A 25,064-nucleotide genomic window follows, 5' to 3' on the forward strand; every position below is an offset into this window, starting at 1 on the left:
GCGATAGCAGCGTGGAATGCGATGCAATGCACACTCCCGTGGGCACCGCACAGTACAAAAAGTACAGTATGTGCTGCACACACTTTTTGTACTGCCCATATCGCATCGCAACGCACGCTGTATGGGCACCATTGGATCCTTGGTGCAGCAATGATGATCTCTGATCCGATGAACATGGGACAGCGCATCGGATGCGATTTTGCCAATGCCTCAGAATTCGATGAAAAGGGCCCAAATTACACTAGTGGAAGGGGGCCTTTAGATAAAAACCACAACCAACAACAATGTGGAATAACACCAGAGATTCCCTTGCAATAGGCTTTTTTTTTTTTTAAAGAAGTAATGGTGTAGGAACAGAGGTTTTTTTTTTTATTACTAAAACTGTGGCAGTGCATTCTGGGATGTATAGTTCCATAACAGCTGGAGGTACATGAGTTTGACACCATTCCAATACACTGTTTACATAATGGCTCAGAAAATCTGCCAAAGACAGAGAAGCTTTCAAAAGCACTGCTTAGTAAATACAAATGACTTCCTCCAGCTGAGCTCCTAACTTCCCATCCCTAGTCACTGGGGTCAACATGTCACTGTTGTACTTTGCAACTTATTCTAGTAAACAGTATATATGCTGTATTATATACATCTCACAGATTTATCTTTCAGTGACACGCTTCTTTTCCTCCTATCAATAAAGACACAAGTGTAAAATGATACTGACCTATTCATCTATCTAGAAAACACATACAAGATGTATGATGCATTTATTCAGTGTGATAGTTTGCTTCAGATTTCTGATGAGAAAATATTGAGTATATGTCTAGTCGTGTTGAATGTTTGAAGAAAAAAATAATTTCGAACAGATTAAAGCAGAGAGCGCAGGACAAGACGCAGGTAGAATACAGAATAAAGGACACTAGAGGAACAGCACTAAACAATGACTTTATGTAATAGGCGATGGGTGTGCGGATCACATAGGCTCCTCAGTTGGAGAGGGGGGGGGGGCTGCAGCCCTCCTTGCATCCATTTCTGCCAAACACACCGATTCTGATCAGTCCGTGTCTTTTTCTGCAGATCCAACTTCCTTTTTTATGCTAATGTCACCAGCCTGGTGTACAGGCCCTATGGCAGGTGCAGCTTGAGTACTCTCATATACACTTAAATACATATAATAGGTAAGTGATTATTTTGGGTTGGCTTTTTCCATTGCAATGACTCTTATTCGCAAAATGGTTTGAATAAGACACAGCAGCTTCTGATGATTAAAATGATATGCAGCGTGCATATAATCTGTGCATGGCCACAGCTGTATCTGCATACAGAATGCTACATCACAGAGTTTACGGGAAGTCACTGTAACGAAGCATTTCGTATGTAGCTAAAGCAGCAGTTGCACACAGAATATAGGCATTAAGCATATATTGTACTCAGCAGAAGCTGCTTGTGCATCTGAATTGTAAATTATATGGATTTTACCAGGAAGAGTTGCACGCAAAGATGCCAAACATATGGGCCCCCTACCACAGCCAGGTGACCTCATTAAATGGGTCCCTAACATTCCTAAGGTTCAAGTTCAAAGCTGGGAGTTCAATTGAAAATGTGATGTTGCCCAAGGCAACCAATCAGAATCTACTGCTTATTTATTAAGCACATTCTACAAGATATTAGGTAGAATTTGATTGGCTGCAACATCCCATCTTCAACAGAACTCCCATCTTAATAAATGTACCCCTTAGAGCAGTGGTTCCCAACCTGGGACACATGTACCCCAGGGGGTATGCTACAGACTGGTTGGGGGTTTGTTGCCGTGGAGATAATTCACGTTGTGTCACTTCCGGTTCTGTCTTCAGCGCCATCAGCGTCTCCCAACCAGCAATCCACTGGGAGCTGCCCAAGCTGACCTCAGACATCAGCGATCAGCTGCCCCACGCTGACACGGGGCAGGAAGCAGCGGCATTACTCCTACATGTGTTAGTGGGCGTCCTGTAGAAAGTACACAGCCAGCATCCAGACACAGAGGGATACGATTCCTGACCGCACACTACTCCTCTGCTACTCCCTAATATAAGGACACACATACCGCTCACTTCCACTCCACTCATAAGTACTGTGGATATTGCAAATTGAGAGGAGGGGGTACTCATAAATCAAATGTGTAATCAAGGGGTGCGGGAGAGAAAAATGGTTGGAAACCGCTGTCCTAGAGTTCTAAGGTGTAAATGTTGCATCTTTGGTGAAACGTAGTAAAATAACCTACACGTGACGGTTCTAAAGGACAGACACCGCGCTCATCCTGGCAGTCACAATGATTTATTCATCAGTGCTGCTGACGTGTGATCATTAGCTGGTAACTGGCGGCCCCAGGCACACATGTACACACACACACACACAAAGCACGATCTCCCTCTATGACTAAGCAAAACACCTCGAGTCTGGTTTATTGGTTGGTGTAATTGGCAGAAGCTGGCAGAACGAGGAACACTGAACCATCCCCCAGCAGCATCCTCATATTCCTGAGTGTATAGAAACACAGGAAGGTTCCCAACATTGGAGGAGAAATGTTTTTTTTTTATTTTAAAAACCATTGTGATCCATCGAAGGATCGTACAGCGTATTACTTTGTGCATTGTATGGTCAATCTGCAGCCTTCCAATATCACAGGTCTCCCTGGGTTCTCTACTGACAGCTTCTTTCTCAGATGCCCAGGAGCAACCAGGAAACATGCCAGCCTCTAGGACCCTGGAAGAACCCAAGCTGCACACTGCAGGTATGGGAGACACAGGCGGCACTCACACAGCCATAGCTTTTACTAATAAGGCGTCACAGGGGTTCCAGAGCGCCAAATAATATTACATAGGTTTCAGCCATTGGCGCCATATTGCAGTCGTTATAGCGACAGATCCTATTGATAAATCTCATCATTTAATTCTGCTAGAAAGGCTTTCCCAAGTCCTGACCTGTCTTATGCTTTGACACTATAATAGCAGTTGTTAGGATTGCCACATCGTGTCTTACCCGAAAGTCAATCCCGACGGTTGAGATGAAGCTGCCGGCCAGGAAGGCCCCGTCCTTGAATCTGACGAGCAGACACGTCTTCCCTACTCCAGAATCTCCCACCAGCATCACCTGGAAACACAGGACAGCACATTATTGTCATGTGTCTGGGTGTACGTAAGATCCAGCAGCGAGCTGGATATCATTTACTGTGCATTGACTAAACGGCATTGCGTACATGTGCACATGTATTATTCTAGTACTCAAACCAAGCCCAGGCCCTCGCCATTATGTCCATGTCAGGTGTAACCAGGCCCATTTCACAATAGCACCACACTTTTCAAGGTCTGTGATTTAGAATAGTTGGGAGGTATATTAGTGGTTTGGGGGTAATACATGGGGGTTTAAGATTGGACAGGTCTTATGTGCAGGCTCTGTACCCGCCCCCTCCTCTCTGGCAGGGCAAATGAGCCATATTATACAATGTACTGTATACGCGGGTCTCTGAAAAAATGGTGCACATGCCATTTTCCCTGTGACTTCTCTACTGTGTATGCCCAAATCCCCAGGAATTGTCCACTGCTCCATTTTCCTGGTGATTTATGCTGCAACACGGGACTCCAAAGAGGTAAGTATTATTATATGGGTGCAGGCTGCGGGGCCCCCCTTGACTTGAGACATGGTGTAAACCATACACCTTGCACCCATGATAGATATGCCAATGGGGGGTAATACTTTGGTACAGTATTAATAATACTGTACCAAAGTGATCTGCAGTGGAAGTTCAGGCTACCTGAGCCAGGGTCACAGTTCACAGGTGCACCAAGAATGGGGGAGTGGGAACAGATTACCTGGGCAACTCTAGAGGTCTCCTGCAATGCACGCTTAGCCATGCAGCATCTTGGTAAGCAGTGTAGACACGCCCACTCCCGCACCTCGCCCACCGTACCTGGGCTGGACAGACCTGTATTTCATAGACACGCCCACTCCCGCACCTCGCCCACCGTACCTGGGCTGGGCAGACCTGTATTTCATAGACACGCCCACTCCCGCACCTCGCCCACCGTACCTGGGCTGGACAGACCTGTATTTCATAGACACGCCCACTCACGCACCTCACCCACCGTACCTGGGCTGGGCAGACGTGTATTTCATAGACACGCCCACTCCCGCACCTCGCCCACCGTACCTGGGCTGGGCAGACCTGTACTTCATAGACACGCCCACTCACGCACCTCGCCCACCGTACCTGGGCTGGGCAGACCTGTATTTCATAGACACGCCCACTCCCGCACCTCGCCCACCGTACCTGGGCTGGGCAGACCTGTACTTCATAGACTCGCCCACTCATGCACCTCGCCCACCGTACCTGGGCTGGGCAGACCTGTACTTCATAGACACGCCCACTCATGCACCTCGCCCACCGTACCTGGGCTGGGCAGACCTGTATTTCATATCTGAGCATTTGCGGTTTTGTTGTGTGCTCATGCCCTCTGTGACTCTACAAAGTCTCTGCACAACTGTTACATCTGCTAAATTATTACAGACAATATGGTCAAAGAATTACCGCCCCATCCCCCACATTCCACACACACACCCCCCCCCCTGGTATCTCATTCCTCCGTGCTTCCAGATACAGTATATCATTTTCTTGTACTTTGACCCCCGTCCGTGCCCCTCCACCATGAAACCCTTTCCTTCCAGCCCAGTGGTTCCCAATCTGAGGTACGTGTACCACTTGGGGTACTCTGCAGACTGGTTGGGGGTGCTTGACAATAAAGTCTCCCGATGGCAGTGGAGATGAACCCGGTTATGTCACTTCGGGTTCCGTCTGTAGCGTCATCAGCGTCTCCTTGTGCTTTTGCCCGAGCAGCAATAAACTGGGAGGTACCCGCGCTGCCCTCAGACACCAGCGATCATCTGCACCGCGCTGACACGTGTGGAGGAAGCAGCGGCATTAACGCTACAGGCGTTATCGGGAACCCCGGAGACAGTACACAGCCAGCGGCCAGACACAGGGGGACCCGATTCCTGACCGCACACTACTCCTCCGCTACTTCTTAATATAAGGGCATGCATACCGCTCACTACCACTTGTAAGTACTGTGGATATTTCATATTTAGAGGGGGTACACTAATCAAGGGGTACGGGAGAGAAAAAAGGTTGGGAATCGCTGTTCTGGCCCCGTCTGGTGGGTACTTGGAGACTAGTGTGGTGAAACCTTTAATCCTCTGCAGGGGTCCCTAGTGAAAATTGCACTGAAAGTAAAGAGCGCCACACCATTACATTCCCATTGATCCCTGGTAAAGCCTGTCTAAAGGTTATTTCATATACATTGCCTGGAAAATTGGGTTACACCCATGAAAGCTTTACACAAGCCTTGGTGACGTTTTTACAACTTTTATTGCATTACCGGGAGCATAAGAAAGGCAGCGGTGATATTTTAGGGCCCAAAGATGAGAACGGTCCTACAAAAATCTCCATCAAGCAGTCTAAACAACCCAATAAAGTTACACAGACACCTGTATAATGTTCCCAAGGTCAAAAGGGCCTGGTACTGTCAGCGGTTAAACCACAATCAAAAATATCCCTACCGGCTCATTTAAGTATAAACCGCAGAGAAAAAGCTAATTTCACTGCAAGAAAAAATCACAGAGCGGCCTCCTAACACGGTATTCATATGGGACCTGTCTCAGCAAATGAAAAGTTATTATGTTTTAGTAAAAGATCATTAAAAATAACCGTCTGTAAGCAAATAAAGTGCGCAAGAGCGCTCGTTCTAACTTTTATATATGCTGACCAATACATTTCTTTAATGCAAAGACAGAAATTAGGATTAATTAGAGGTAAGTAGTAAGCTTATTTTAAACTATCCCTTAATATTCTAATTTAACCGACTGCAAGAAAACTCCGGAAATCCCTGTGCTTGAGAATACCAACCTTATAATCCCCACTGCCGCCACTGACCAGGTGCTGCAATATGGTTACTGTCAACTTAAATGGAGACCTTCATTCCGATTTAGATATAGTAGGAAAAAAAGGAGCAAAAGAGGAACAGTTTGCGCCCTGGGGGAACCATGCTGCAGATTTAAAGGGTCAGATTCAGAGATCTACACACACGCCACCGCAGCTGTAAAGGTGCCCATACACTATTGCATATTCATGGTAATTGGTCACTTTTTCTATTTGATTGCAGCGATAAATTGGATGGAAAGTGTCCAAATTGCATGTTTTTGACATCAAGGACCTTATTCATTTCCGTTCGTTCGGACCCCTTCATTCACAAGGGGTCTGATGGTTGTGCATCTGCACGTGTGTAGACGCATTTCTGCGCATGTGCAAACGGCAGGTGTGTGTGGCCATGGCAAACCGGGTGTTTGCCGGGCGCGCGCACCCAAGTAGGGGCTGGAAAGGGGCGTGGGGGGGCGGGTTGGGCCATTTGCATATGGGAATGCCCAGCGATTCATGGGCGTTCCCATGAAAATGCTGGGCGTCCTTATGCAAATGCCCCGATGACAGGGGTGCGGGGGGGGGGGGCCGCTGACATCACCGGATGTCCATCCACCGATGGGTGACCATCGAATGATGTGGGTAGATCTCCCTAGGCCCTGCGAGGAAAACGCCCTTGCGAATGGGTGGCGGCCACCATTCGCAAGGCGGTGTTTGGTGGACTCGCAAGTCTGCAAATTCATAGCCTTGCGAATCAACCAGAATAACCCCCCCAGGTCCGATAAAATACACGGTCCCATGAGCATCCCATTGGAGCCTGAAGATCGCACGGTGTGCGCGAAAGACATATGGCATCGCCAAGCCTTTCCGCTGGCATGGCTGGGATACATCTTATGCAAAAGAACTGCATACGGTGTTTCCTATGCAGTCCTACCGCCCGGGAGGTTCCTGCAAGGCTCAACGCAGGTGACTTCTCCCATCGGAGAAGTCGCCCTAGTGTATGGGCACCTCAAATGCGTACAGCTGTGCGAAATGATGCAAATATTAAAGCTGCCCTCAGTTGTACTAAGATGATCACCTGCGGCACCTCTGAACCACAGGAAGGCAAACATCGGATGTACATCGGTCAAACATTGACCTTCTGAGTAAGCCTTTGGTCGCACAGCATGACGGCTGTCAAGATGCTGGAACCATTGTAACTGTGTACGGGATCGGGTGTTGCAGGCGTATCGATGCAAGCAGCTGTGTACACGGGGGCTCAGCCCCAAGCATAGGAGGCCGCGGTAAAACTGAGAACGTGCATCTGACATGGGGCTGGAGGAGGTGACATATAAGGATGCACCAGGCGGTAATACAGTGTATACTGGTGCTAAAAGTGGGCATCTCAGTCCTCGCTTGTATGGGTGCAAGGATGTACACAGGGCACCTTGCAATGTAACATGTTACAAATTGCTGGGACTCTTTGTTGTTGTTTTTTTTTTAGGATTTGCTATTAACTCTGGATCAGGCTGGTTATATTTGGCTGTACGCTCGGGTATGTAGGAGCCGATGTCCCGAGCAGAGGAAGGAGGTGTACTGTATACTGTTATTAGATATAAGCGCAGTGTAAAAGGGGCTGCATGAAACATAACTACCAGGGTAAAATGCTGGTTTCACAGTAATTCCGTTGGCGGCAGGATAAAATCACGGTGCTTGTGTTCCTGTATCTAGGGCAGCGCCGCTTCAGCTGTTCACATGCTCAGGTCAATGTGGCTGTGTGACAGCAGGTAATCTAAGCCGCCAGCAAAGGCACACGGGTACAGTTAGATCAGGTTAGATCTATTACAGTATCTTTTAAAAGGTGCTAAACAAAAAAAAATTGGTTGCTATGGGCAACATCCCATCTTCAATAGCACTCCCATCTGCATACGGCTGCAAAGAGGAGGATGACTTTTCCAGCCTTCAATCTGAAAAGAAAGTCAATACCTACTTTTCAGATGGCTGCTGTCCTCCGAATTGGGGGTGGGCACTGACGTCAGCTCCCCCTCCCCCCCTCTCCGAGCAGGCATAGCCACACCCATCCCTTCCCTCCACTTACTGACTGAGCGAACAGCTCAGTGACTGTGAAACTCGACAAAGCCCTTTGCTCCATAACGCAAATTCGCCCATAACAAAAAGGGTCTGAATCAGCCCCATGTGTGTAGATTGTGTGTAGTTTGTATGTACCCACCCAACTTTGCTCCAGCGTCCTCCAAATACCCCTGTTCCCTGCCACACTCCAGAAACATACCTGGTATGGTAACAGTACCCCAGAATGGAGTAAAAACAAGCCCCACACACACACCCCCCGAAGCCCAATCTGATCTGCTGACCACGCCTACATTCAGGGCAAGATGGAGTTGGCGAGGATGGGCCAGAGAAGGAACGTTGCGCCGGAACTTATTACATTTGCAGCTTTTGGCAGAGGTAGGCAACAAATCTCTGTGTGGACAGTAGCCATCATAGATAGGTAGAAGTACTATAGTATGGAATAACATTCCAGAGAGAACCGGGGTCTTTCCCTGTTAGTATATAGACTTATCTGTGTATAAAAAGAGAAACTCAGATATGTTATACCAGCTTGGAATACTATACTATACTAAGTTAAATAAAATGTTTTTCGGCAAAATCATAAAGGGCTCATTTCAAATTGTTTGAGTTTTGATTTTTGACTATATTAAAATCATTGCGGGTTTCTATTTATCTGTGAAATACAAGCAAATGATATTTAGCATTAATGTAAAAGTATGTATAATTGTAGTGGGGACTGGCCGGAACGTATGTGGACTGGCTTAGCCTTTGGCCTTTATTCTGGTTCACTCGCAAAGGCGAATTCCTTCTCAAATGGGCAGAACCATGTGCACTGCAGGTGGGGCAGATGTAACATGTGCAGACAGAGTTAGATTTGGGTGAGTTATTTTGTTTCTGTGCAGGGAAAATACTGACTGCTTTATTTTTACACTGCAATATAGATCTCACTTTGAAGTAAAACCGCACCCAAATCTAATTCTCTCTGCACAAGTTACATCTGCCCCACCTGCAGTGCACAGGGTTTTGTCCATTTGGGAAGGAATATGCCTTTTTGCGAGTGAACCAGAAGGGCCTTTGTCGCTGTGGCTCAAACAAGTTTGGATCTGTTCGGCAACCTCAATATTTTTTTATATTTTTTTTTAAATTGGAATTGGAAATCTGTGTAATTTTTGGATGTCTGAACCAATTCCCCCCAAACTGCAACCTGTTCGGGCGTCTGTATGTATGGGGAGTGGCGCTTAGGTGGCCGTACAAGCTGCCATTCTGGTGAGGAAAATAAAGGACTGTGCTGTTCAGTCTCAGCTGCTGCTTGACCCAGCTGCACCGGTTTATTGACCTGCAGCATCAGCCCGCGTTACCAACAGCAAATGAATGAGGGAATCCGGATGGAGGTCACCCTGAACTTTCTGCCTAAGTTGCAGCTGATTAAACGACACTACAGGGGAAATAACTGAGTCTTCCAGATAGAGATCAATTATTCCTATGACGGCGTCTTGTCTCCGACATACTACTGCCCGGAGCTAGGTTCTGCCAAGCTGCTTCGGGGCCCCAGCTGCTACAGCAATCTCCATCAGCAATGTCTGAAGACTGCACCCCAAAGAGCAGAGATACGCAGCCTTTGTGCTGAGAATTGGGTGGATTCCAGAATGCACTCTCTGTTCTTATTGCCTCATATTAATTACATCCATTCTCACTCACAAGATGCCTTGTGGTGCAGGGCTGCTTAGCATATATGACGGTATCCGTCGGTATCCACTGTCTAGGTCGATTGATTAGGTCAACCACTATTGGTTGACAGTGACAAGGTCATATTGTGAAGACCTCTTGCCCTTGCGCCCTGCAGGTGGGCCACACTCGTGCAGCCATGGTTACGGCTCTGACAACAAATACTGATAGAACACAGCTACCAGCGGAAACGTGCGGGGGGGGGGGGGGGGAGCTGAGCAACAGCTGGTGTGTGTGAGGCATCAGGGGACCCCGCAGATGGCCAAATCGCATCATACTGTATAGTCCGTAGGGCCATCATTGTATTTGTAATATCAAATCTGTGCTTTCAGGTTTGAGAGGAATTACCATGTGCGGCATTATGTTTGGGGGCCACAATGACATTCTATCCTCCACAATTAGACATTACCATCCCCCGGGATCCTAGTGATCATATGTAACAGCACAAGACTGAAGGGTAACGCAAGGAAAACATACATCAAGGTACTGAGTGGCAGAATCTATACAGCTGATGTGTTACTACAAGTCCCAGCTACAGGAGGAACGGTCTACTGAAGACGGGCTGTTGCTATGGGCAACCAATCAGATTGTATCTATTATCTTCTAGAAAGTGCTAAATAAAGAAGTATATTCTGATCCAATCGTCCCATCTGGACAGCTACGACGACTGAAGATAAAGCCGGGTACATAGAAATTCCGGGCCAATCTGCCGTTTCCTAAGGACCAATCGCCGACACCGCTCAGTGTGTACAGGTAATTGCGCGCTCCTGCGGGCGCTAGATCTGAAGTTCAGCACCTAGCGCTATTGCCAGCTACTTTGTTGACGCTAATGGAGGACAGAACATGTTTGTTCCCTCTTTCATAATACCCATTCTATTGTGTTCATAGAATCTGGACTCATTTGGTGTCGGATCAAATACCCATCACAGTCCCTCAAGTGAGTACCCAGCTTGAGGACTTGCAAGTGAATCTGCTGCCCACCAGAACCATCTCACAGTCCTCAGTAGGGATGCCAATCCGGGGGTATTTTTTTCAATCCCAGAATCCCAGGGTTCCTTGGGTCTTCTCTCCGTCACTTGCCCTAAGTGGTCCCTTCCTGCCATCACTGCATTCAAAATCTCACTGCATAAATATTGTCATCGCCTACAAACACTAGTCAGACCCTGAATTATTGTGCAAACTGCTGACATCACAACTCACTGATTATAAATAATATAATACACCCTTTACCGAATACAGACCAAGAGGCCCATTTATCATTCATTGATCGCATTTACAATGCAATCTGGGCAGAATATTAATGCCCAGGATCGCATTGTAAAATGCGACCCTAATGGTGGGCTGTATCATCCCCCGCTGACCGCACTGCCCCGGCAGCAGTGCGATCCGTAGCCCAAAGGCTACAATGGGCTGTCGCCATCTCAGAATGTCGGTAGTCCATGGATGCGAAACCGGGCTGCCCGATGTTAACAAATCGGGCAAATTCTCATCCCCCATAGAAACCTATGGGGGAGGCGGCCGGCAGTGCAGGAGGGATCACAGCAGAGATTGGAGATTCCCGCTGCAGTCCCCCTTTGTTACATTACGGTGATACTTAATATTTGCGGCTAACCACCCAAAATGGGTGTTTTAGGGGATTAAGCTGCAAATATTGTTTGATAAATGCAGCTCCAAGCGATTTATACATAGGCCCTTATTCTGATTCACTCGCAAAGGCAAATTCCTTCTCAAATGGACAAAACCATGTGCACTGCAGGGGGGCAGATGTAACTTGTGCAGAGAGAGTTAGATTTGGGTGGGGTTTTACTTCAAAGTGAGATCTATATTGCAGTGTAAAAATAAGCAGTCAGTATTTTCCCTGCACAGAAACAAAATAACCCACCCAAATCTGCACATGTTACATCTGCCCCCCATGTTACATCTACCCCACCTGCAGTGCAGGTGGGGTAGATGTAACATGTATAGAGAGCGTTACATTTCGGTTAGTTATTTTGTTTCTGTGCAGGGTAAATACTGGCTGCATTATTTTTACACTGCAATTTAGATTTCAGTTTCAACACACCCCACCCCAATTTAACTCTCTATACATGTTACATCTGCCCCACCTGCAGTGCACATGGTTTTGCCCATTTTCCAAACAAAATTGTACTGCGATCAGATATGAATAAGGCCCATGGTTTGTCCATTTGAGAAGGAATTTGCCTTTGCGAGTGAACCAGAATAAGGGCCATACCCTGCACAGATCTCCACAAAGGCTTGTACGGTTTACAAAACATTATTTCTAATAATATACTTTTAATTTGTTTAATTCGTCCAAGCCTTATGCACACATTCCCCTAACGGAGACCCCGACGAATACAAGCGACCCTTATTTATTTGGTACATTCTCCCCGCACGGTTTCTCCGTCGTAGCTTTCTCGTCTATTTCTGGAAACTGCAGGTTCGGCTTAGTATACAAGGAGCAGCAGCAGTGTCCCAGAGGCCAGTTATAGAACTCACACTTTAAGGAGAGATGAGTGATTGTCCCATTACAGCGCGGCAGTGAGCAGAATAACATATAAGGAAGAACGCAGGCCGGGTAGCAGTAAGGAACCTCTGAAGGACAATATAAAGCGAATGTGAGTTTTCTGTTAGTTTGCTGCACGGCCTCAGAACAAAGCTGGCAGTTAAAGTGCATCTCTCAGCTACGCACAGCACGGGCAGCAATAAACTAGGATTGTGTCTGTTGGGGCGCTAGAAGAAGACGGCGTCGTTAAAGCAAGACAGGCAAACTATAATATAGATTCTCAGGAACTTCCATGCACCTAAGTGAGTCACGTTCAATGGGCCTGATTCACAGATGGAGGCTATGCAGTAACAACATGGCGGCTGTCGCAGCCGTTACTCAGATAGTATTATCAATCCGAAAGAATGTTCCTGGTGGTCTAGTTGTGGTCCAGCACCTGCAGCAGTGTCTTCCACGCCTGGCGGTAAACTGATGAGGACTGTTCCTGCGGGGAGAATGCCTAACCCCTAACTGTAGCAATAGCATAGTGCCTAACCCTTCCCTCCTGCCGCCTAACCTTCCACTACTTCAGCCTAACCCTTCCCTCCTGCCGCCTAACCTTCCACTACTTCAGCCTAACCCTTCCCTCCTGCCGCCTAACCTTCCACTACTTAAGCCTAACCCTTCCCTCCTGCCGCCTAACCTTCCACTACTTCAGCCTAACCCTTCCCTCCTGCCGCCTAACCTCCACTACTTCAGCCTAACCCTTCCCTCCTGCCGCCTAACCTTCCACTACTTCAGCCTACTACTTCAGCCTAACCTTTCCCTCCTGCTGCCTAACCTCCACTACTTCAGCCTAACCCTTCCCTGCTGCTGCCTAATCTCCACTACTTCAGCCTAACCCTTCCCTGCTGCTGCCTAACCTCCACTACTTCAGCCTAACCCTTCCCTCCTGCCGCCTAACCTTTCCCTCCTGCCGCCTAACCCTTCCCTCCTGCCGCCTAACCTTCCACTACTTCAGCCTAACCCTTCCCTCCTGCCGCCTAACCTTCCACTACTTCAGCCTAACCCTTCCCTCCTGCCGCCTAACCTTCCACTACTTCAGCCTAACCCTTCCCTCCTGCCGCCTAACCTTCCACTACTTCAGCCTAACCCTTCCCTCCTGCCGCCTAACCTTCCACTACTTCAGCCTAACCCTTTCCTCCTGCCGCCTAACCTTCCACTACTTCAGCCTAACCCTTCCCTCCTGCCGCCTAACCTTCCACTACTTCAGCCTAACCCTTCCCTCCTGCCGCCTAACCTTCCACTACTTCAGCCTAACCCTTCCCTCCTGCCGCCTAACCTTCCACTACTTCAGCCTAACCCTTCCCTCCTGCCGCCTAACCTTCCACTACTTCAGCCTAACCCTTCCCTCCTGCCGCCTAACCTTCCACTACTTCAGCCTAACCCTTCCCTCCTGCCGCCTAACCTCCACTACTTCAGCCTAACCCTTCCCTCCTGCCGCCTAACCTTCCACTACTTCAGCCTAACCCTTCCCTCCTGCCGCCTAACCTTCCACTACTTCAGCCTAACCCTTCCCTCCTGCCGCCTAACCTTCCACTACTTCAGCCTAACCCTTCCCTCCTGCCGCCTAACCTTCCACTACTTCAGCCTAACCCTTCCCTCCTGCCGCCTAACCTTCCACTACTTCAGCCTAACCCTTCCCTCCTGCCGCCTAACCTTCCACTACTTCAGCCTAACCCTTCCCTCCTGCCGCCTAACCTTCCACTACTTCAGCCTAACCCTTCCCTCCTGCCGCCTAACCTTCCACTACTTCAGCCTAACCCTTCCCTCCTGCTGCCTAACCTTCCACTACTTCAGCATAACCCTTCCCTCCTGCCGCCTAACCTCCACTACTTCAGCCTAACCCTTCCCTCCTGCCGCCTAACCTTCCACTACTTCAGCCTACTACTTCAGCCTAACCTTTCCCTCCTGCTGCCTAACCTCCACTACTTCAGCCTAACCCTTCCCTCCTGCTGCCTAACCTCCACTACTTCAGCCTAACCCTTCCCTCCTGCCGCCTAACCTTCCACTACTTCAGCCTAACCCTTCCCTCCTGCCGCCTAACCTCCACTACTTCAGCCTAACCCTTCCCTCCTGCCGCCTAACCTTCCACTACTTCAGCCTACTACTTCAGCCTAACCTTTCCCTCCTGCTGCCTAACCTCCACTACTTCAGCCTAACCCTTCCCTGCTGCTGCCTAATCTCCACTACTTCAGCCTAACCCTTCCCTGCTGCTGCCTAACCTCCACTACTTCAGCCTAACCCTTCCCTCCTGCCGCCTAACCTTTCCCTCCTGCCGCCTAACCCTTCCCTCCTGCCGCCTAACCTTCCACTACTTCAGCCTAACCCTTCCCTCCTGCCGCCTAACCTTCCACTACTTCAGCCTAACCCTTCCCTCCTGCCGCCTAACCTTCCACTACTTCAGCCTAACCCTTCCCTCCTGCCGCCTAACCTTCCACTACTTCAGCCTAACCCTTCCCTCCTGCCGCCTAACCTTCCACTACTTCAGCCTAACCCTTTCCTCCTGCCGCCTAACCTTCCACTACTTCAGCCTAACCCTTCCCTCCTGCCGCCTAACCTTCCACTACTTCAGCCTAACCCTTCCCTCCTGCCGCCTAACCTTCCACTACTTCAGCCTAACCCTTCCCTCCTGCCGCCTAACCTTCCACTACTTCAGCCTAACCCTTCCCTCCTGCCGCCTAACCTTCCACTACTTCAGCCTAACCCTTCCCTCCTGCCGCCTAACCTTCCACTACTTCAGCCTAACCCTTCCCTCCTGCCGCCTAACCTCCACTACTTCAGCCTAACCCTTCCCTCCTGCCGCCTAACCTTCCACTACTTCAGCCTAACCCTTCCCTCCTGCCGCCTAACCTTCCACTACTTCAGCCTAACCCTTCCCTCCTGCCGCCTAACCTTCCACTACTTCAGCCTAACCCTTCCCTCCTGCCGCCTAACCTTCCACTACTTCAGCCTAACCCTTCCCTCCTGCCGCCTAACCTTCCACTACTTCAGCCTAACCCTTCCCTCCTGCCGCCTAACCTTCCACTACTTCAGCCTAACCCTTCCCTCCTGCCGCCTAACCTTCCACTACTTCAGCCTAACCCTTCCCTCCTGCCGCCTAACCTTCCACTACTTCAGCCTAACCCTTCCCTCCTGCTGCCTAACCTTCCACTACTTCAGCATAACCCTTCCCTCCTGCCGCCTAACCTCCACTACTTCAGCCTAACCCTTCCCTCCTGCCGCCTAACCTTCCACTACTTCAGCCTACTACTTCAGCCTAACCTTTCCCTCCTGCTGCCTAACCTCCACTACTTCAGCCTAACCCTTCCCTCCTGCTGCCTAACCTCCACTACTTCAGCCTAACCCTTCCCTCCTGCCGCCTAACCTTCCACTACTTCAGCCTAACCCTTCCCTCCTGCCGCCTAACCTTCCACTACTTCAGCCTAACCCTTCCCTCCTGCCGCCTAACCTTCCACTACTTCAGCCTAACCCTTCCCTCCTGCCGCCTAACCTTCCACTACTTCAGCCTAACCCTTCCCTCCTGCCGCCTAACCTTCCACTACTTCAGCCTACTACTTCAGCCTAACCTTTCCCTCCTGCTGCCTAACCTCCACTACTTCAGCCTAACCCTTCCCTGCTGCTGCCTAATCTCCACTACTTCAGCCTAACCCTTCCCTCCTGCTGCCTAACCTCCACTACTTCAGCCTAACCCTTCCCTACTGCCGCCTAACCTTTCCCTCCTGCCGCCTAACCCTTCCCTCCTGCCGCCTAACCTTCCACTACTTCAGCCTAACCTTTCCCTCCTGCTGCCTAACCCTCCACTACTTCAGCCTAACCCTTCCCTCCTGCCGCCTAACCTCCACTACTTCAGCCTAACCCTTCCCTCCTGCCGCCTAACCTTCCACTACTTCAGCCTAACCCTTCCCTCCTGCTGCCTAACCTCCACTACTTCAGCCTAACCCTTCCCTCCTGCTGCCTAACCTCCACTACTTCAGCCTAACCTTTCCCTCCTGCCGCCTAACCTTCCACTACTTCAGCCTAACCTTTCCCTCCTACTGCCTAACCCTCCACTGCCACCTAACCCTTCCCTCCTGTTGCCTAACCCTCCACTACTTCAGCCTAACCCTTCCCTCCTGCCGCCTAACCCTCCACTACTTCAGCCTAACCCTTCCCTCCTGCCGCCTAACCTTCCACTACTTCAGCCTAACCCTTCCCTCCTGCTGCCTAACCTTCCACTACTTCAGCCTAACCCTTCCCTCCTGATGCCTAACCCTCCACTACTTCAGCCTAACCCTTCCCTCCTGCTGCCTAACCTCCACTACTTCAGCCAAACCCTTCCCTCCTGCCGCCTAACCCTCCAATACTTCAGCCTAACCCTTCCCTGCTGCTGCCTAACCCTCCACTAATGCAACCTAACCCTCTACTGCCATAACCTAACCCTCTCCTTCTGCCGCTTAACCCTAACCCACCCTCCACTGCCACAACCTAACCCTCTGCTGCTGCAGCCTAACCCTACCCCTCTACTACTCACACCTAAGCCTCCACTGCCTAACCCTAAAGCCTTGGTCTGTTTCATATACTGTAGATCTGAGGTAGCCAACCCTAGTCCTCGAGAGCTACCAACAATGCATGTTTTGCAGGTCTCCTCACAGAATCACAAGTGAGCTAATTAGCTCCATCTGTGTATCTTTTAAAATGTGTCACTGATTATTGAGTGCAGCTGTGCAGCAGCTAGGTTGTCTGGAAAATGTGAACTGTTTGTAGCTCTCGAGGGCTTGGGTTGGCTACCACTGCCGTAGATCATGTGCAACCTGCGGCCCTCCAGCTGTTGTGAAACGACAAATCCCAGCATGCCTTGCCATAGTTTTAGCATATCCTAATAGCAAAACTGTGGCAAGGCATGCTGGGACGTGTAGTTTCACAATAGCCGCAGGTTGGACATGCCTGACATAGAAAAAAAAGAGTGGCTATTAAATAAAGATCATCCTTTTATCTGCTTTTCTGTACCTGGGCTCCTATGCAGCAACAAGGTGACTATTTCCTAGAAGGCCGCATTCTCAATAAATTGTCTCCATGGCATCTAGGTGTTGGGTACACTGCAGGGGGCAGCGCAGCCTGAGTGCATACTGTAGGCTGACACATTCAGATGGCGAGTGCTGTGTGTTGGATATGTATAGCAGAAGGAGGATGCTGGATACTACCAGCATGACGGATGAGTCAGGGCGCGCACGTCTGTGCCGTCCTTCCTCCTGTATATGAAGATCTAACAAGTGTGAAGTGGTGTAAATCAGTGAGAATTGCTCCTTGGAACACACAGCGACCTTCTGAGATTACAAATAAGCAACCGGCGCACATCCTCACAGAGCTAAACCTGAGCTCCGCACACCTAAAGCATCACCCAGTACACCCATGCTAGAGCACCGGGACGGGTGTGGATCAGCTGGTCACCAGCAAGTTGTTAGATAGTCATTAGGTCGACACTATTGGGTCGACATACATTTAGGTCGACATGTGTCTAGGTCGACATGCAGGAAGGTCGACATGAGTCTAGGTCAAAATGGGCTATGTTGACAGGGTCGTTAGGTCGACATGGGTTAAAAACCCCATGTTGACCTTTTGACTGTCGGCCTAATGACCCTGTCGGTCTAATGACCCTGCCGACCTAGACTCACGTCAACACGTGTCAACCTAATGACTGTCTAACAACTTGCTGGTGACCCAATGACCGTATCCCCTCCAGGACACCCTCAAACTTAGGGGTGTCCCCACTGACCTTCCAATTTGTATCCAGCCCCCTTCCCTAGTGACAGGGAGCATGAGGGTGGGATTCTCAGCAAACTGCGTCATCATGGCTCCAACCTCTCTGTGCGCAATTCCACAGGGGAGATGGAAGAAGCTGGTAACTAGGCCCTTCAGCCATAGAAGGAAAATCACACCTTCTAAAGAGGAGGGTCTTGGTAATGAGTCCTACAGTATCTAGGTCGACAGCAGTGGTGTAACTAGTAATTTTGCACCCCCCGCCGAAAATTTTGGCAGGGCCCTCCCAAGTAAAGTTGCCGCCGCCTCCTCTAGCATCCTTAAAAACTGTCTGCAGTATGGGGGCAGACATTGTTTTGAAGGTCAGTTTTTAATAGCCGAAGGAGCCAGGAGGAGAGCCGGGACCGCAGACAAGTAAATCTGCGGGTCCCGGCCAGAAACGCGGCAGCGGCGTAACAATAGGTCAACACGTGAAAAGGGTCGCCATGCATTAGGTTGATATGGTCAGAAGTTTAACATGACCCGTCGCTGCGGTATTCACACTCTAAGTCCACAGGGACAGTAAAGTAGGAACAAGTCAGTATAAAAAAAAATCATGAAAAACTCATGTCGACCGTTTGACCTAAAGAGGATAAGGGCAGACGTTGCCTGTAACAACCAATTACATTTTCGGGTTCTTATGTAATATTACGGCGCCCGGCTATGCCCGGTTTTCAGCAATGGCTTCCTAGCGTACTTAGCGTAGTGACTCCGAGGCAGCCCGGCTCTGTCCCCCCGGCGTCCATGGCTCTGTCCCTGGCGTCCATGGCAAGCCTAGTAAGCTCCTCTCACATAGCGCTGGTAGCCACCAGATCCCCTGCACTGGCGGACGCCAGCGGAGAGGGAATCATGCAGGCGCAGGCGGAGAGGCGCTCCAACTGTCTGAGACGCGTCCCCCCGACCTGTTCATACCCCCACTATCCACATCGGCATGGAGTCAATTTTATAAAGTGTGGCGAGCGGATGCGGATAACTTTACATGTATTCCGCATCCTTTTGCCACGCTTCGAGTTCGGTGGCTCGCTGCGCTCGGCACACTTTATAAAATCAACACCATGCTGACGTGGATAGTGGGGGGTATGAACAGGTCGGGGGGGTGCTCGCCACGCTTCGGGCTGGCGTGGATAGTGGGGGTGTTTCAGATACACATATCTGACAGGGACACTAACTACGCTGGCCGCGGGAACACTACGCTACTTCTGACAGGGACGCTGAGTACGCTTACTTCGCTAGCGGGAACACTACGCTACTTCTGACAGGGACGCTGACTACGCTTACTTCGCTAGCGGGAACACTACGCTACTTCTGACAGGGACGCTGACTACGCTTACTTCGCTAGCGGGAACACTAAGCTACTTCTGACAGGGACGCTGACTGCGCTTACTTCGCTAGCGGGAACACTACGCTACTTCTGACAGGGACGCTGACTACGCTTACTTCGCTAGTGGGAACACTGCGCTACTTCTGACAGGGACGCTGACTATGCTTACTTCGCTAGCCGGAACACTACACTACTTCTGACAGGGACGCTGACTACGCTTACTTCGCTAGCGGGAACACTACGCTACTTCTGACAGGGACGCTGACTACGCTTACTTCGCTAGCGGGAACACTACGCTACTTCTGACAGGGACGCTGACTACACTTACTTCGCTAGTGGGAACACTACGCTACTTCTGACAGGGACGCTGACTGCGCTTACTTCGCTAGCGGGAACACTAAGCTACTTCGGACAGGGACGCTGACTACGCTTACTTCGCTAGCCGGAACACTACGCTACTTCTGACAGGGACGCTGACTACGCTTACTTCGCTAGCCAGGACACTACACTACTTCTGACAGGGACGCTGACTACGCTTACTTCGCTAGTGGGAACACTGCGCTACTTCTGACAGGGACGCTGACTACGCTTACTTCGCTAGTCGGAACACTACGCTACTTCTGACAGGGACGCTGACTGCGCTTACTTCGCTAGCGGGAACACTAAGCTACTTCGGACAGGGACGCTGACTACGCTTACTTCGCTAGCCGGAACACTACACTACTTCTGACAGGGACGCTGACTGCGCTTACTTCGCTAGCAGGAACACTAAGCTACTTCGGACAGGGACGCTGACTACGCTTACTTCGCTAGCGGGAACACTATGCTACTTCTGAGAGGGACGCTGACTACGCTTACTTCTCTAGCCGGAACACTACACTACTTCTGACAGGGACGCTGACTACGCTTACTTCGCTAGCGGGAACACTGCGCTACTTCTGACAGGGACGCTGACTACGCTTACTTCGCTAGCGGGAACACTACGCTACTTCTGACAGGGACGCTGACTGCGCTTACTTCGCTGGCGGGAACATTACGCTACTTCTGACAGGGACGCTGACTACGCTTACTTCGCTAGCGGGAACACTATGCTACTTCTGACAGGGACGCTGACTACGCTTACTTCGCTAGCGGGAACACTGCGCTACTTCTGACAGGGACGCTGACTACGCTTACTTCGCTAGCGGGAACACTAAGCTACTTCGGACAGGGACCCTGACTACGCTTACTTCGCTAGTGGGAACACTACGCTACTTCTGACAGGGACGCTGACTACGCTTACTTCGCTAGTGGGAACACTGCGCTACTTCTGACAGGGACGCTGACTACGCTTACTTCGCTAGCCGGAACACTACACTACTTCTGACAGGGACGCTGACTACGCTTACTTCGCTAGCGGGAACACTACGCTACTTCTGACAGGGACGCTGACTATGCTTACTTCGCTAGCGGGAACACTACGCTACTTCTGACAGGGACGCTGACTACGCTTACTTCGCTAGCGGGAACACTACGCTACTTCTGACAGGGACGCTGACTGCGCTTACTTCGCTAGCGGGAACACTAAGCTACTTCGGACAGGGACGCTGACTACGCTTACTTCGCTAGCCGGAACACTACGCTACTTCTGACAGGGACGCTGACTACGCTTACTTCGCTAGCCGGAACACTACACTACTTCTGACAGGGACGCTGACTACGCTTACTTCGCTAGTGGGAACACTGCGCTACTTCTGACAGGGACGCTGACTACGCTTACTTCGCTAGCCGGAACACTACGCTACTTCTGACAGGGACGCTGACTGCGCTTACTTCGCTAGCGGGAACACTAAGCTACTTCGGACAGGGACGCTGACTACGCTTACTTCGCTAGCCGGAACACTACACTACTTCTGACAGGGACGCTGACTGCGCTTACTTCGCTAGCAGGAACACTAAGCTACTTCGGACAGGGACGCTGACTACGCTTACTTCGCTAGCGGGAACACTATGCTACTTCTGAGAGGGACGCTGACTACGCTTACTTCTCTAGCCGGAACACTACACTACTTCTGACAGGGACGCTGACTACGCTTACTTCGCTAGCGGGAACACTGCGCTACTTCTGACAGGGACGCTGACTGCGCTTATTTCGCTAGCGGGAACACTACGCTACTTCTGACAGGGACGCTGACTGCGCTTATTTCGCTAGCGGGAACATTACGCTACTTCTGACAGGGACGCTGACTACGCTTACTTCGCTAGCGGGAACACTATGCTACTTCTGACAGGGACGCTGACTACGCTTACTTCGCTAGCGGGAACACTGCGCTACTTCTGACAGGGACGCTGACTACGCTTACTTCGCTAGCGGGAACACTAAGCTACTTCGGACAGGGACGCTGACTACGCTTACTTCGCTAGCGGGAACACTACGCTACTTCTGACAGGGACGCTGACTGCGCTTACTTCGCTAGCGGGAACACTACGCTACTTCTGACAGGGACGCTGACTACGCTTACTTCGCTAGGGGGAACACTACGCTACTTCTGACTGACTACGCTAACTACGCTGGCCGAGCAAACACTGCGATGATTCTGACAGGGCCGCTACGCTAACTACGTAACGGGCGCCGTGCTATTACACAAGTACCCATTTTAGCTCTCCTTGATCCAGTACAATCTATAACATGATAGCTAAAATTGGATTGGCCACTGTGGGCAGCACCCTCCCCTGTCCTGTATAAAAGGTGTGATGGTGCTCGCATTGAGGCTGGACAATTGGGGGAAAAGTTCCTGTTAGGGTTCAGAGAGGAGAGTGCACCAGCGGGTAGTGATGCCGACTACTCCGCTGTGCGCAGAACAAAGGAGTAAATATGGAATTATATGTACTAATAGTAAGACCGCTCAAAGCAAAAGCTTCGAAAGCTAGTCTGCTACCTACTGTGTTTGTGCGTGTGTGAGAAAAAAATGGATTTCACTCTTTGTCAGCAGATGGCAGTGTTTCGGAGACTCACGGACAATAGACATATATATATATATATATATATATATATATATATACATACAGTAGTTTCCAATATTTGCGCAAGAAAGTTCCAGTATTTAGGTAGATCCGTCCGTAGATTAGTATCACATGTAGTGCAGCTTTACTCAGTTGTGGGAATCACCATAACCCACGCAGGGAGACATGTAGAAAAAGCCAGAGAAGCGCACAGATGAGCGGTATAAAAGTATCACTTTACTATAATAAAATAGCTCACATACATGTAAGTTTAGAAAAATATGTAGGCAGAAAACCTGCAATTCTTAGCCCGGGCGACAGAAGTCCAGCAACAGCACGATGTGATAACACCAGACCGGTGTAGGAACTTGCAGCCGGGACCAGACAGATCTGAGGATCCGCCCCAACGCGTTTCGTCAGGGTATGACTTCGTCGACGAAGTCATACCCTGACGAAACGCGTTGAGGCGGATCCTTGGCTGACGCTGACATCCCGCTGACGCTGCTAACTTTCTCAGATCTGTCTGGTCCCGGCAGCAAGTTCCTACACCGGTCTGGTGTTATCACATCATGCTGTTGCTGGACTTCTGTCGCCCGGGCTAAGAATTGCAGGTTTTCTGCCTACATATTGTTCTAAACTTACATGTATGTGAGCTATTTTATTATAGTAAAGTGATACTTTTATACCGCTCATCTGTGCGCTTCTCTGGCTTTTTCTACATATATATATATATATATATATATATATATATATATATATATATATATAGATGATAAGTAACATGGGATTTTTGAGAAAATGGGGTCCATTCATGCCCTATACCTGCTAAACTTACCAACAATAATCAGACCGATGACTGGCTTATGGGCCTCCGTCACACCTGATAGTAAGGCTGCAATTTTTGCAGATGGACAAAACCATGTTGCACTGCAGGTGGGGTAGATGTTACATGTGCAGAGAGAGTTAGATTTGGGTGGGGGGGGGTGTTCAAACTGAAATTTAAATTGCAGTGTAAGAATAAAGCAGCCAGTATTTACCCTGCACAGAAACAAAATAACTCCCCCCACATCTAACTCTCTGCACATGTTACATCTGCCCCACCTGCAGTGCAGCATGGTTTTGCCCATCTGCAAAAATCGCAGTCTTGCTTACAGACTTGAATCAGGCCCTATGTAGCTACAAGGGGTGAGATCAGGCGGGTTGGACCTGTGTAGCTTCTGCGTTGTGCTCTGTTTGCTCAAAGAAACCAGCAAGCGAGTGTACTGCAATAAGCATATCCCCAACACAGCTCGTGTAGAGTCATATATAAAATACATGCACCTGACCTCATTAATTAGCTCATGTCAATGAATCACTGAATGGCTACAACTGTAGCCATTGTCCTCTCAGTATAAGAATGGACGGAACTCCTTTGTACAGGTGACTTCCTGTAACGTGCGGCCTAGCAGTGGTGGCTGATTCAGGCGGATGCATTAGCAGTTGCTGTTCCATCTGGCCGCAGATGTCTAATTACTATATTATGCTAATGCAGGAATCCAGCTGTGTACACTTAAAAATCTGTAACGGTATCAGCCGTAGCTGTCATTATCAGTATCGGAACTTACACCCGCACCATGCTAGGCGTAAAAGATACATCAGCATCAGACCATCTCTGTCCGCACGCTGTGACTGAGGTCAGCCGCTACACCCGCCACACTACTGAGGAGATGGAACAGTTCTGTGCGATCTTATGGCTGCAGGTAAGATCATGGCCCTTATTCTGGTTGATTCGCAAGGCTGCGAAGTCCCCCAGACGGTGCTCGCCGATACGCCCACCCGGAGTCCCCAGACATCTGGGGACTCCGGGGGGAAACCAGGTGATTTCCATGGGCACGCCCAGCGTTTTCGTGGGAACGCCCATGAAACACTGGGCATTCCCAAGGACGAATCCCCCGGCCCGCTGCCCCATGCCCCCCCCCCCGCGCGTGCCCGGTGAACATAGTGCATGCACATTTTAAAAAACATTGCACTCGCGTGCGAGTGTGACAACCAGAATAACACCCATTTGACATGTATTATCTATTCTATAGATAGTGTCCTTCAGTCTCTGAAACACTGCCATCTGCTGGCAGAGAGTGAAACCACATCTCTTTCTCACACCTGCACACACACAGAAGGTAGCAGACTAGCTTTCAAAGCGTTTGCTTTGAGTGGGCTTACTAGGAATATATATATATATATATATATATATATATATATATATCAGGATGTGTGGTCCGGCACTCGCTGTCTCAGAAAAATGGTGCTGCGGTGCCTTCTCCAGGATATTCGGTCCAATATGTAGCGTGGGAATGAGGGCGGCACTCTCAGTCTTGTTTGATGCAGATAAAAAAGCCTTTATTATCCGACGGCGTTTCGGGCTGACACCCGTTATCAAGGATATACTAATATATATATCCTTGATAACGGGTGTCAGCCTGAAACGCCGTCGGATAATAAAGGCTTTTTTATCTGCATCAAACAAGACTGAGAGTGCCGCCCTCATTCCCACGCTATATATATATATATATATATATACACATGGCTGTTCCCTATATAGGTAAGATCATGTAGAACGTATATAGCACAATGTTTAGCACACCTACATCACAGCACTGGGATCATGGGTCTCTGTCTGTGTGTAGTTTGTATGTTGTTCCAGTGTTTGCATGGGTTTCCTCCAGGTGCTCCCAATTGATCTCACA

The 25,064-nt window shown here is 49.6% G+C and overlaps 1 protein-coding gene across 2 annotated transcripts in view; it reads right to left on the minus strand.

The window, feature by feature from the left end:
• Positions 1 to 25,064, minus strand: part of RAB26 (RAB26, member RAS oncogene family) — a 177,451-nt gene that overhangs the window by 140,289 nt on the left and 12,098 nt on the right. For both annotated transcript variants that reach the window (XM_083152761.1, XM_083152762.1), the window contains one exon: positions 3,013 to 3,123. In XM_083152761.1, the coding sequence (XP_083008887.1) occupies positions 3,013 to 3,123 (111 nt within the window). The remainder of the gene's footprint in view (positions 1 to 3,012; positions 3,124 to 25,064) is intronic.

The sequence above is a fragment of the Crinia signifera genome, chromosome 7 (assembly GCF_055691185.1).
Source record: "Crinia signifera chromosome 7, ASM5569118v1, whole genome shotgun sequence".
Taxonomy (NCBI): Eukaryota; Metazoa; Chordata; class Amphibia; order Anura; family Myobatrachidae; genus Crinia; species Crinia signifera.